The sequence below is a fragment of the Python bivittatus genome, unplaced genomic scaffold, assembly GCF_059951505.1.
Source record: "Python bivittatus isolate LINGU-HERP-01145 unplaced genomic scaffold, Pbiv_v1 ctg000200_np1212, whole genome shotgun sequence".
Taxonomy (NCBI): domain Eukaryota; kingdom Metazoa; phylum Chordata; class Lepidosauria; order Squamata; family Pythonidae; genus Python; species Python bivittatus.
Genome location: NW_028277040.1, coordinates 13,916,951 through 13,930,523, shown reverse-complemented (window position 1 = coordinate 13,930,523; position 13,573 = coordinate 13,916,951). Strand labels below are relative to the sequence as shown.

At 38.7% G+C, this 13,573-nt stretch overlaps 1 protein-coding gene across 1 annotated transcript in view; it reads left to right on the top strand.

The window, feature by feature from the left end:
- COL3A1 (collagen type III alpha 1 chain) overlaps positions 1-13,298 on the top strand; it is a 69,545-nt gene extending 56,247 nt beyond the window's left edge. The window contains exons 38-51 of the mRNA XM_007431151.3: positions 454-507; positions 1,517-1,678; positions 2,940-3,047; positions 4,084-4,191; positions 4,830-4,883; positions 5,014-5,121; positions 5,862-5,915; positions 6,015-6,122; positions 7,429-7,482; positions 7,614-7,721; positions 8,573-8,861; positions 9,329-9,516; positions 9,652-9,894; positions 12,144-13,298. Of these exons, the coding sequence (XP_007431213.1) occupies positions 454-507; positions 1,517-1,678; positions 2,940-3,047; positions 4,084-4,191; positions 4,830-4,883; positions 5,014-5,121; positions 5,862-5,915; positions 6,015-6,122; positions 7,429-7,482; positions 7,614-7,721; positions 8,573-8,861; positions 9,329-9,516; positions 9,652-9,894; positions 12,144-12,290 (1,785 nt within the window). The 3' untranslated portion in view covers positions 12,291-13,298. The remainder of the gene's footprint in view (positions 1-453; positions 508-1,516; positions 1,679-2,939; positions 3,048-4,083; positions 4,192-4,829; positions 4,884-5,013; positions 5,122-5,861; positions 5,916-6,014; positions 6,123-7,428; positions 7,483-7,613; positions 7,722-8,572; positions 8,862-9,328; positions 9,517-9,651; positions 9,895-12,143) is intronic.
- The last annotated feature ends 275 nt before the right edge of the window (positions 13,299-13,573 follow it).

The window sequence follows — 13,573 nt, the reverse complement described above, 5'->3', positions numbered from 1 at the left end:
AAAAGTGCAGTCTGAGAGCTACTTGTAGCCCACCAGCATTTCTTGAAGTCCATTATTTAGAGTCACATTAGACCAAGCTGCCATACAAAAGATGTAATTGCCTTTTAATCAGATTGTCAAATGCAAGTGGTCTACTTAGAGAGCCAGTTTGGTGTACTGGTTAAGGCACCAGGCTAGACACCATAAGTTCTAGTCCCACCTTGGGCACAAAGCCAACTAGGTAACCTTGGGCCAGTCCCTCTCTCTCAGCCCTAGGAAGCAGGCAGGGGCAAAATCTTGCCAAGAAAACTGCACTGACTTGTCCAGGCAATCGCCAAGAGTCAAGACTGACTCAACGTGGTCTATTTACTGTAGGTGATCAAGGGTATACCAGTTTCTTGAATTTAGTTTTCCCACTTTCTGTTGAGCAGTGGTTGATGACTTGTTAATGTTAACTATACTCATTTGTTTCAGGGTGCAGCTGGCTTTCCTGGGAGCCGAGGCTTACCTGGTCCTCCTGGTAACAATGTAAGAATTGCCATCACTTTTAACTCGTATAAAGCTGCTCTGCTTTCATATTCTTTTGCTCTGCTCCAGTATCCCAGCTGTCTCTTCCTCTGAAATAAGCAGAGAAACCAATCTGTACAACAATTCCATTTGCACCTTCAGTCACAGATGCTATGCCTGAGTCACAGGTCTTCCATTTATAAACTGAAGCACCTATTAAGCATATCTCTGGCAGACAATAATTAACTTACCCCAGACTACTTCATGTCCATGATTGCTAACTTAAAATCTTCTAAGGAATACCCCTTTCCCAGAATATATCTTTTCTTCTTTTCTTTTTTAAAAAAGCCAGCAATCCTTAAAACATTCATAGTCTACGAAACCTCACTAGAATACTCCGTCTTGACTTCAGTATGGTTTGTAGAAATGGAAAGCTTAGAGAATCACTTTGGAGTTGGAAGGATTCAGCTAGTCCGAGACCAGGATCAATGGAGGAGTTGCAATGCAGGCATGGAATTGCATAAGGTTGCATGGAGATGCAATTCAGGCATGAACTATCCTTTGAGCAAGGAAGCTGGTCTTTCCGTGTTTTCAATTAGTGGTGGCGGCAGCAGCAGCAGAGCTGGCTACTCCTACCCTACCCAAGCTAAGGTCTTGGGATAGAGGACTATTGGCCCCAGGTCAGGCAACAATAGCCATCAGGGATGCAACTACAACATTCCTCCCTTGCTTAGGATGACTTTTCAGAAAATGTGTAGCATGCATGCAACCTGGGGAAGAAAATCAATTTAGCATTTGGCCTATGTCTATCAGATATCTCTTTTGACCGTTAATCTTTAATTTCTTTGCTACTTTTAAAAGCATATACTCATGGATATATTCATGTTTTATTGGTAGTGGATGGGAAGTACCTAAGAAGTTTAGTTGCTGTTCTTTATACCTATATCATACATTCGCCATTGTTCTGATATCTGGTAGTGTTAAATCAGGAACTGTATTATATTCTTCTCTCTCAAATGTGAAATTCTAGGGAGGGCCAGGACAACCTGGCCATGCTGGCCCAGCTGGCAAGGATGGACCTCCTGGCCCAGCTGGTTCTACTGGCCCTGCTGGTTCCCCAGGTGCTCCAGGTGCAAAAGGTGAGCCAGGCCCACCAGGAGAAAAAGGCTCATCAGGGCCAAGAGGAGAATCAGTAAGTACATTTTTTGAAAGTTACATTTTAAAAAATGAATCAATATTCAGCAATGATACCAGTATCTTTTTAAATACTTCACCTCTGCAAATCCTGAACAGTATCACACTCAACTATATTACATTAGATAAAGGTGCTCAATGATGATCAACCATTATAAATAATTCCAGCAATTAAAAACCCACCCAAACATTACATCGTATGTACAGGAAATTGTTATAAATATCACATTTACTTGATATATTTTCCACGGTTCTGTAGAACTTTGAAGGGGTTATTCATTTTCACAAACCTCTGACTGAAACATCCCTTGGAAGTAAAATGCCAAATCAAACTCCCCTTTTCAAGCGCCAGATGAAAGCAGTCCTTCCACTTCAGTCCAATTGCTGAAGAGGACTTCTGCACATATCCCTGCTCCACCAGGTTGAAGTGGCCAGCAGAATCAGGTGGGCACGTGTCAGTGCTGCTAAGTGTCTTAATGTTCTGGATGGAGGCTCACCTTGAATTAGATTGCTGCAGCAGTCCAGACTGAAGCCAAGCCTTGATGTTGCACAGAGCTGCTTCACAGGTCTATTACAATGACAGGACTATCTATCTTTATTTGTCTCTAATATTCCTAACTTTATTTGGATCCCAGTCGTAAGAATGCTGCTCCCTGAAATAAGCCCATAAAAGAAAGGACGGAATCCTATATGCTCAAATTATCTTGAGTGCATTGTCAGAATCCCAACCATATGTAATCTGCATCATAAGGGTTGTCAAGGCTATTCATATATATAATGAACTGTTTGGAACTCTAAATGGAGTTGGCAAGATATAAATCCAATTAACAATAATAACCATGGTAAAACGATTGAAAAATATGTGGATTAAATAAGGGGTCGAAGGGGTTTGTATAACATCTAAGAGGGAAGAGGGAAAATAAGACTGCAAATATCTGTTGAAAAGAAGATTGGAAGTCACTTATATTTTTCTTGATTTCTGTTTCTTTTTCCATCCTTTTCTGTTTCTTGCACTTTTTTCTTTTTCTCTCTTTCTCTCCTTTCTTTTTTCTTTTTTCTTCTTCTTCTTTAGATTTGTCTTTTAGTATAATAAAAAAAGAATTAAAAAAACAGTAACAACAATAGTTATAGATATGTATATGGATATCTATGTATCGATATATCTTATAAGGTGTAGAATTCCAGCTAAATTCAGGCATACCCTTGTGCTTATACCACTAACTCTGTTGTTAGTTATGGTCTTGATTTATCTCCCCTAGGGGGCACCAGGTCCTGCAGGAATTTTGGGCCCACCCGGGCAGCGTGGTATTGTAGGATTGCCAGGAATGAGGGGACCAGCAGGCCCCGCTGGTCAGTCTGGTGTCAAGGTGAGTCATCATCCCAAGGATTTCACTGAAGAAGGATTGAGCCAAAGCAGACACTTGGGTTTGGGGCTTGCACTAGTTTGTACATGTGAGAGGGGGAGAGAATCGGGGGGAATATTTATTTTTATTAATTAATTTATTTATTAATCAAATTTATATGACCAAAGGTGACTCTGGGAGGCGTACAATAAAAATAAATAGAATATTGTTTTAACTGTTTTTCTGAGATGCTAACCATCGCAGCATTTTTGAATTTTTTGCCATCATTATATCAGGGGGAAAAAAGGAGAAAAAAGCACTGTTTCCCTTGGAAAAAATGCCTCCTGACAATGCTTTTAAAAAATGACCTTCATCTTTCTAACCTAAACCAGAATTTTCTCCCATAGGTCCATGGTACCATCTCCTACATTAATGTGCATTAATTAATTCATACTAAATTCATGTTACTTAATATTAATTAATGTTCCGCTACTTGTTAAAGCGCCACAGAACCCTCTCTGTCCCCAGCAACTTCCATGTTTAATTAACCTTTGGTAACTTCAGACATGGTTGACTGATGTTAGCAATTGGGTTTTTGCTACACCACCTGCCACAGTTGTTTTTTCTCTTAAGTTCATGATACCTTTTCCCCCATTATCACAAGACCAGGGCAAATGCAATAACATGGTGCCCTGGTTATAAAAAAAGAGGCAGTAACAATGCATATGATTATATATATTTAGGTAAAGACCTAAACATTTCTTAAAATTGTCAACTGACATTTTGAGTAGAAAGGTCTCAATAATTTGGGGGAATCTAATGGAATTTTGAGAGCTACATTTGGTCTAGCTATCTGAACCTGTAAGGGGGAAAAAAAAAACTTTTAGTTCTCCATGATCAATTGAACAAAAATTCAATTTGAACACTGAATATCTATAGGCATCTCATATTATTTATGGTTATTATTTATACTAGCTGTTGTTTTGGAAAGGCTATGCATGAATTTTGCAAAATCTAAACATTTCAGCACATCATCAGTTTGTTTCTTATTCCAATGTAGGGTGAAGATGGCAAACCAGGAACTAATGGTAGTCCAGGGGAACGAGGACTTCCAGGGCCAGCGGGTCCTCCTGGCATCAGTGGAGCACCTGGAGAATCAGGCAGAGATGTAATCATATATTTCAAATTATTTGTATTTCTGGGATAGATGCCTGAAGCAAATAGAAGAGTTAAATTATGTAAATTCCAAAATGAAAAAAATGGACTTCATACAGTTATTCTGTCCAGACACGTAAACTCATCAACTTACTGGAGTGAGAAAGTGAAGGCTAGTTCACACAAGGGACGTACACCACTTGATTTCCATATCCTTGATTATAGTATATAAGATATGAATCCCACATGATCTGGGGATGAAATGTGCAGAAGGTTTGAGAGAGCTGGAAGGTCTTTTCCTGGTGAGGGTATGCAGTGGTCAGGATGGTCCATTATTAAGGCTGCTTGTGTGTAAATGATTCCCTTGAAAAATTGTTCTGGCCTTTTATATGTACAAATCATAACTTAATGCTGCTTTAAAGTAGAAGAATGTGTGTATGTGAACCAGCATCTTATAAATGTAGAGGCCACATAATTGCCAAGGTCTTTACAACACTGATGTGTTTAAGAGAGTGATATTGTGAGAAGAAATCCTACTTCTGAGTTAAAGCTTCTTAAAGGTTTTGCTTTTTTCCCCTCAGTTCCTCCTATTCCTTCTCCCCCCCCCCCTTCAAACTGAAATTTAAATACTTATTATTCTGCATTTGAAAGGGTAATCCTGGATCAGATGGTCTGCCAGGTCGTGATGGATCTCCAGGACCAAAGGTGAGAATCAGTGATATCATCATCTAGTTGTGGTTGCTTCTGCTGGATCCTTATACGTCTTTATGTCTATCTGTGTGTTTATTTAATGGGTCATGTTATAAATTAATGCTTCACTTTATTTCCTTTTCAGGGTGATCGTGGTGAAAATGGTGCTCCTGGGGCACCTGGATCTCCAGGTCATATGGGCCCCCCTGGTAACGTTGGTGCACCTGGAAAAAATGGTGAAAGAGGACATGCAGTAAGGATGAAAACTATGCTGAACCCTACCTTTCTTACCTGTGCAGTAATATATTAGCAAAATGTTAAGAATAAGCCACTTACTATTCATTTACAACCAATGCTGCACTTTTTTATGTTACAAAGGATGAAAAGAAATTCAACATTAATATTCTAGAGATGGAATTCTCTTTAAAAGAACCTGGTTGAAGGTGATATGCATCCTGTAGATTCCACAACAACTGCAAACATCGGGGACTTGACTCTGGGATGGGAGATCTGATTGATCCCTGCAATCAGGGATTTGCAATGGTTTTTCAATAAGCTAGATACTTGGGATACTTCAATTCTCTTGAAATCCTTTTCCATTCTAGTCCAGGGATGGGAAGCATGTGACCCTCCTAATGTTGCTGAACTGCAATTCCCAGCATCCTTCCCATTGGCCATGCTGGTCAGGATTCAAGGCAGCATAACTGGAGAACCACCTGCTTAAAGTTTGCAGAGCAAGATTTCCTCAGTCCCATAACTGGAAATTAGCTTCTTAAACAATTTCCAGTCAGAAAGGTCCAACTGCTCTGAGTGCAGGCTTTTGTGAAAAATGGAAGGATATCAATTCTTTTGGAAGTCTAACTCCTAGGGTAATATTTGTATGTTATATGCAGTGGTATATTGGGAGCCTAGTGGCAGTTATTCATCTTATTCCATCATAATGTATCTATCTCTTTGCAATCCTAATATATATTTGTTTTTGTTTTCATACAGGGATCTGCTGGTCCTGCTGGTCCTGCTGGTCCAGCTGGTGCTCGTGGTGCTCCTGTAAGTCTTCACTTCAGCATATCATCTCACTGTATGCTTCAGCTAGTTTTCTTTCATCTGAAATGCATTTTTAAACTCATCCTCGCTGTGTTTTCAAAGGGTCCTGCTGGTCCACGTGGTGATAAAGGTGAAGCTGGTGAACGAGGTAACAATGGACTCAAAGGCCACCGAGGATTTCCTGGTAGCCCAGGAGCCCCTGGTCCAGTGGTAAGTTGGCAGCTTTTGTTGACTTCCCTAAGAAAGAGAGAAAAAAGATGGGACTATAAGAAGCCATCATAAAATGGAGCCTCGCCGCGAATATAGGAAAGGAAGCACACTTGCATTTTAAAATGGCCACATCTCTTTCCCCATTGCCAATTTTCATCTTAAAACATAATGTTTTGAGTTTTAGGAGTAGGCATCAATGGATACCTACAGAAGAGCATGCCCATGCAAGTCACTCCCAAAGTGGAGATCCTTCCAGCACAATTCGTCCTCCTTCTTGCCAACACCGCTTGCTCTCCCGCCTTTTCCAGCCAAGGCTGGAGAGGCAGCAGTGAAGGAAACAGTTTCCTTCATTCTCCTGGAATTTTCCTTCCAAGCAAATGGGGGCCTAAGGAAGGCAAGCAATTAGGTAGTGGAGATAGAAACAAGAAGGGGGTGGACCTATTCTGGTAGGGATCCAGTTTGCCCAATTTTCCCTCAGAACCTGGAGCTAGAGAAAGCCAGGCATGGTGGAGTTCCTCACAGTTGCAGAAAGACTGCATCTAGTGCTACTATTGCAGAAGAGATTATCAGTTTAACCCTTATGAACCATGTTCAGGAGATCCTTGTTTCTCTTCTGTAAGTGTAAAGATGAAAGCTTTTTATGATTATCCTTAAATCCTTGGAAGTCATATGTAAAAGAAAAAAAAATACTGCAAGTGCAGTTTTCGGACCCACAAATGCTCAGTGACTTAAGAAATAGTTTTGGGGTTCAGTTCAACCACTTTAATATTTGTTCAGTCAGAATATTGGAAAGATTTTTAAATGAGCTGTCATAACACCCACTAACTTGTACTATAGAAAACATAAGAGGTTGCTGACTGTTGTTGTTGATAATAATAGCATTTAATATAAATACAGCTACTTATATTTATTAAAAGTGCTTCCTATGCACTTTTAACTGACATCATCCTTCAGTTACCGCTTTCTATTAATATTACATCCTATATGGTAAATAAGGGAACTGAAAAATACTGTAATGGTTTCCCTAAATTAATTTGAGTTTATGACAAGGGCAAAATTTGTAATGGGGATGTTCTGACTTATAGCCTGGTTTCTTAGCTAAGTTTCCAGTCCAGAATTTGTGTCCAGCAGTAATGTTTCTATGAAGCTTATCCTATTGTTTGTCCTAGATCATATACTTTTTTCTTTTCTTTTCAGCTGAAGGATCCATTTACATTCTCTTTTTAAAACACGCAGTCTAGATTAATGGTGATTATCAAACTTTATAATGAATACAACAATCTCTATTTCATTCTTACCTTAATAGGGTCCCCTGGGTCCCTCAGGTCCAAGTGGAAACCCAGGACCTGCCGGTGCTAGAGTAAGTCTCCTCCATATCATCTTAATGCATGCTCAAATTATGTCTAGATATTTAAAGAGAAATTATGCCATTTCAGAGTAATGCTTTACAATGCATGTTGACACAGATATCTGATTTCTGTTATGGTTTAGGGGCCTCCTGGACCAAGTGGCTCACCTGGGAAAGATGGTAGAGCTGGTTACCCAGGCCCCATTGGCCCTCCAGGTCCTCGTGGGAACAGAGGTGAAAGTGGAGCAGCGGTAAGATAAACAAAGATTCCACGCTGAAGTTTTCACTCTTGGATTTCAAGAGTGAGCATGTCCATACATTGACACAGCAGGAACATCAAGAAGCTCAACACAGGACAGGAGGATCCAATTAGTCAAATGCTGCCCCCTCCCCAGAAGATCAAGACTATGCTTCAAAGGCTCTGCATAACAGTGCTCCAGTAAAAGCAAACAGCGACAATTGCCACAGTCCATCTGGCATATATGACATGCACGCTTATAACCTGCCTATATACTGAAAAATGCCAAGTTTTGCCAACAAAAATTTTGTCCTAATTATTGTAAAATGCAGGCAAACCCAAGGTACCAACAAATAAGCATTAGAACACCCAGACATTTCCCTTCCTTGAGTAAATTCCAATGGCCACAGGTGCACATAGGTCCAATTAGGACTTAAGGGAAGACATCTCTCTCCATTAGGCTCCATTGTACTTGATTCAGACTCATAGTTCACTTTGTCCTCCAGTTTGAGTAGCAATGTGTTGTTGATTGACTCACCTTGCTTGGGAATAGAATGGCTATTGTTATCCTAAATGCCACTCGTTTCCACTGGACAACACTGAACAAGTTACATACCTGTATATACAGTATACATCCTTACTAAAAGAAGGAACAATCTGAAGCTCTGATTAATACATACATATCAGCTGACAATGAATATGAGGGGGAAAAAAACCCAGTAACCCCCAGTCAGTGTGAGTCTAGTATATATTGGGTTTTGCAGGAAAAAAAAAAAGTATGAGTAACATTTGAATATCATTTTCCTTAATGCATTTCCATGAATGGAAATTTGATGGGACAATTTTACCTGTTTTATTTGAAAGGGTGCACCTGGTCATAGTGGTCCTCCTGGGCCTCCTGGTCAACCTGGAGCACCTGGTCCATGTTGCGGTGGTGGTGGTGATGGCACTGGTCCCTACGGAACTGTTGAAAAAGGACCCAACTATTACAGAGATCAGCCATCTGAGGACAGAATTGACATGGGTGAAGTTTTAGCTTCATTGAAATCAGTTAATAGCCAGATCGAAAACATCATTAGCCCCGATGGTTCACGGAAGAATCCTGCCCGTAACTGCAGAGATCTGAAGTTCTGCCATCCTGAACTTGCAAGTGGTATGTTCCATTCCTTTCTTATCTACGTTAGAGAACAATATGGGATCCTCAAGGGATAGGCTCCTTTTTCTAGTAATACAATATATGATTTGCTATACAATATATGATTTGCTATATAAAATCACGTGTTACTTATTTAACCATTCACAAGAATGTGGTAAAATTCTTACACCTAGAGACAGAAAATGTTGAATATTCCTGAAAATGTAAAAGGAAAGGAAAGAAAATGCCTTTGGGAGTTACTGTTTACTTGATTTGTACTTTAAAATGCTAAAGAAACATGTTCATACAGAGGGTTTTAAAATAATAAGTAAGCAGAGTACAGTATACATTATTAGAGAGGTTTGCCTTATTCCCAGAATGCCAACCATTCTGGGAATAAGTATGCTTGGCATCCTATCCCCACCAAACTGAGCTAAATAATAGTTTTTGTTTGTTTCTTTGTTTTGCTCTATCGCTCTTTGTAGGAGAGTATTGGATTGATCCTAACCAAGGCTGCAAACTGGATGCGATCAAAGTATTCTGCAAGATGGAAACTGGGGAAACGTGCCTTAGTGCCAATCCCACAAGTGTTCCAAAGAAGAATTGGTGGACTAGCTCAGGTCCTGAACAGAAGTATGTTTGGTTTGGAGAGTCTATGAACGGAGGCTTCCAGGTAAACACTACATTATTTGAATGTGCAGCCTTGATCAAAGTGTTTATACTTCTCCTTAAGCTCTGAGCAAGAAGCAGAGCTGAATGAACAGACCTGCGTCGAACAGCCACCAACCCTTTTGTGTTTTCACCACAGTTCAGCTATGGAGATCCAGATCTTCCTGAAGAAGTTACAGATGTTCAGCTGGCGTTCCTCAGAATCCTCTCTAGCCGAGCCTCTCAGAACATCACCTATCACTGCAAAAACAGCATTGCTTATATGGATGAGGCTACTGGGAATGTGAAGAAATCACTCAAGTTCATGAGTTCTACTGAGGGTGAAATCAAGGCAGAAGGAAACAACAAATTCACATACACTGTTCTGGAAGATGGCTGTACTGTAAGTAAACAAAATGCCACCATTGAAAGGTTTTTGTTTGTCTGTTTTTTGAAAGAGAGAGAGAGATTCAGTACATTTGGTCCTTAGAGAAAGTCAAATATTAATACTTAACATAAAAAACAATTTAAAAAATAGTGTTTTCAAATGGCCTTATCTTCATATTAATCTCCATTGCAGTTCTATTGATTTGAATGCCCAAAATTATATTTATGTACTGTTTGTGAGCTTTCCACTCTGCCACATTCCTCTTTTTTAATATAATCTTTTATTAAAAGTTTTAACTACAATAATAAAAGATAATACAAGCTAAAAGAAAAAAGAAAAATAGAGAGAGTAAAAGGTGTAAGAAAGAAAAAAAGAAAGAAAAAGAAATAGAAAGAGGGGGAAAAAATAAGAAAGTGACTTCCCACCCTCATCACAACAAGTATAAACAATTTCACTTTCTCTTCACCTCCTCTTAATTAAGAGATATAAAACTCTTCATCCCATAACCTAGTTCTTAACTACAGGCAAATCCAGTAAGCAATATCTTTTCCAATCCAGGTGTCAACAAAAGTCCAAACAGAGCCCTAAAACAATAGCATTAGTTACCAAATATAAAACTCACCATTCCATATCTCAACTCTTAAGTGTAAGCACAACATTTTTCTAGTCCAGTTGTCAACAAGTCCAGAAAGAACCACCCAAAATAACATGTCCCATTTTAACCCTGATCAAATAAGCCAAATTTATGTTGCTTCCTTTTGTGTAAAACAATTTTGTTCCTTAATCCATTCAAATGATTATTGACCCTTGTCTCAAGTTTCTTCAAAACGCCTCGTTTGTGAGTTCAGCAAGAAGGAATTATTCCAACTGTTCTCTGGGATTAGCATTTTTATTTTTTTCTTAAATTTTTAAACAATTTTTTAAGAAATTTTTTTAAAGATTTTATTTTTAAAACCATCTTTTTATTTTTATATATATATATATAAAGAAATTCTTGTTTTGTTGTTCTCCACATTTAAATCAGATATGGTTTGTTGCAAATCTTTTTCTGTAACAGCTTCTTCTAGGAACAAACTGTTCATAAGAACGCACAACATAGCTGACATTGTTGATTCAAAGTCCTGGTGTAATTCCTCAAAAATATCTCTGAATGCCATTATAAGTTGCTTATCTTTTTACGTCTCCAATATTGAAAAATCCATGAAAATGAATTTATTCTTTAAAATTAATTTCAAAGTATTAATATTCAAAATCAAATATTCCATTTTTTTCTGAGCCCTCAATCTGTTTAAAACTTTCTGTAGCCAAAACCTTGTCTTGCTTTTTCCTGTTTATTTTAAATTCTTAAAGCTTATAAAGATACAGTTTCATTTTCTTATATTAAGGATTGAAAGCACTCATCTGGTGTTTCCAGCCTTGTCATTTTGAAGGTGTCTAACTTCTTTAAAGCAGTTAATAGGCAATTTCCTAAAGTGGTTAGCAAAGGAAATGTGTACTTTGAAGGCTCCAACTGCAGCTGGAGCAAGATTGGTAAATTCCTTCATCTCCTAGTTCTCCCACCCTCTGGAGACTGCTGCCTTGCAGTCTCCTGGTGAGGGGCAACCATATGGAATGCAATCTCTTTTTCTCCAGAGAGGATCAAAGGAGCTGAACTACTCATCAGCTCCTTGTTCTTAGCCACAATCATCAATTCCGCTTTTGCAGAGCCATCTTCAGTCCACCAAGTTCCTGAAGAAGTCCCCCACTCTGCCACATATCTCAAGAGGATGCAAGATTGGGCAGAAACATATTATTGCTACAGATTAAGTTTGTATTTGAGTCCCACTGAAATCAATGGGAACAATAAGTTTACATGACTCATTTAGATCACATTAAAATCAACAGAGCTTAATTTCCTCTGGATCTAATCTGTAAGAAGTGTAAAAGTATCTTCGTGTAATTCCTTATGGTCTTTAGAGAAGGCAAATTTAAAGTGTCAGAATTGGAACAGCAAAGTAATATTTTAATATAGCATCTGCTAAATGCCTTCCCAAGAGCTGACAGTTATTTACTCTTCTCTATCCCCATCAATAGAAGGAAATCCTTCAAAGTGTTCCATTTATAAACCTATCATGTGGGATGAGGAAATAAGATATAAACGTTATTCTTTCCTCATTTCCACTTTGTTAGTAGAAGTTCTGAAATCAGGGTGCACACAATAGCAAGTATGATTGCTCTGCCTGAGTATATTTTTAACATAGTTGTTGGTTTCTTACATTTCACAGAAACATACTGGCGAATGGGGTAAAACACTCTTTGAATACAGAACACGCAAGACCATGAGGTTGCCGGTGATAGATATTGCACCTTTCGACATTGGCGCTCCCAATCAAGAATTTGGTGTGGACGTTGGCCCAGTTTGCTTCTTATAAATCAAGAATAATGCTCATTCTGAACCCCAGCAAGCAAACTCACACTCCATCTTTGCTCTTGTTTTAACCTTGGCAACTATTAGAGTCAAATCAACTGTATCCCAGTTATTTATTTGCAAAAATTCTGGAAAGGGGGGGGGGAACAAGATAAATTCACATAAAGGGTTACCATTTTCTTATTTTGCTCTCACACAGAATACAACAAAAATGCCTTTTGCTCTTTTTTCTTTCACCAAAATCCCATGTTCAACAATACTCTCATGGTGCTACATTGCAACTTCAACACTCAAAACTGTAATTTTAGTTGAATGCTTGCCCAGCCAATCAAGCACTGACGGATTCCAGCATCCAAGTTTACCCTCCATTATAAGATGCAGTTCATAAAGCTAGAGAGAATTCCCTGTTTCAACTACCTCAGCATGGACAGAAACTGGGATGAGTTTGATGATTCCCATCAAGAAAGCCGAAAGAAAAATATGTTGGAAGCAAGGAATACATCTGGTCATTTTGGTTTGTTTGTTTGTTCCTGTGCCAAATTGAGCTGGACAGAGTGTAGTCCATCAGAAGAAAAGGATGCCCTAATACCAACAGACTTGTGTTATTTCATTTCTGGACTGCATTGCATTTTTTAAGGGTGCTCCAATACTTTCCTGTCATTGCTGGCCAAGACCACTAAAATTAGGGAAGTGTAAAAAGATGAATATGATGGTGCTAGCTGTGTACGTTTTCCCTTCTAAATCTGCAAGCCAGGTTTTATTGACTTGCCTTGAAACAGCAAAACTTGACAACAGTCATAAATGTCTCTAGTTGGAAGTCATATGGTTGGTAGGCCATTTCTGAGGGACTTTTCTTCCTTCACTCTGTACAAGTCAATAAAGATGCAGAATCATGAGCTTCTCTTGTCACATTCACACATGTATAGTGTTGGAGGTTAACCATCTTTGTAAGCTTTTATATGGTTGTTGGTCTTTTCTTTACAGAGACACATAATAAAATATTGTAATAAAACTCTGTGGTGTCCTTTCTGTGTTATATTACTCTTCTGGAGGTTTCATAAATTATCTTTAATATAATTTGCTCATTGAGAAAAATTAGAATTTACTTCTGCAACAATGCATGGCCCATTGTACAGCAGGCCTTGGTTTACATTCAGAAAGAGCCAAGGGTCATTAAATAGGTGGGCCACCTCTGTCATGGATAAAATCATGTTTCTTGGAGGGGTTGGAATTATTATGGATCCTGAGGAAAAGTATCCACCACATAGAAGCCATGTCAAACAATTT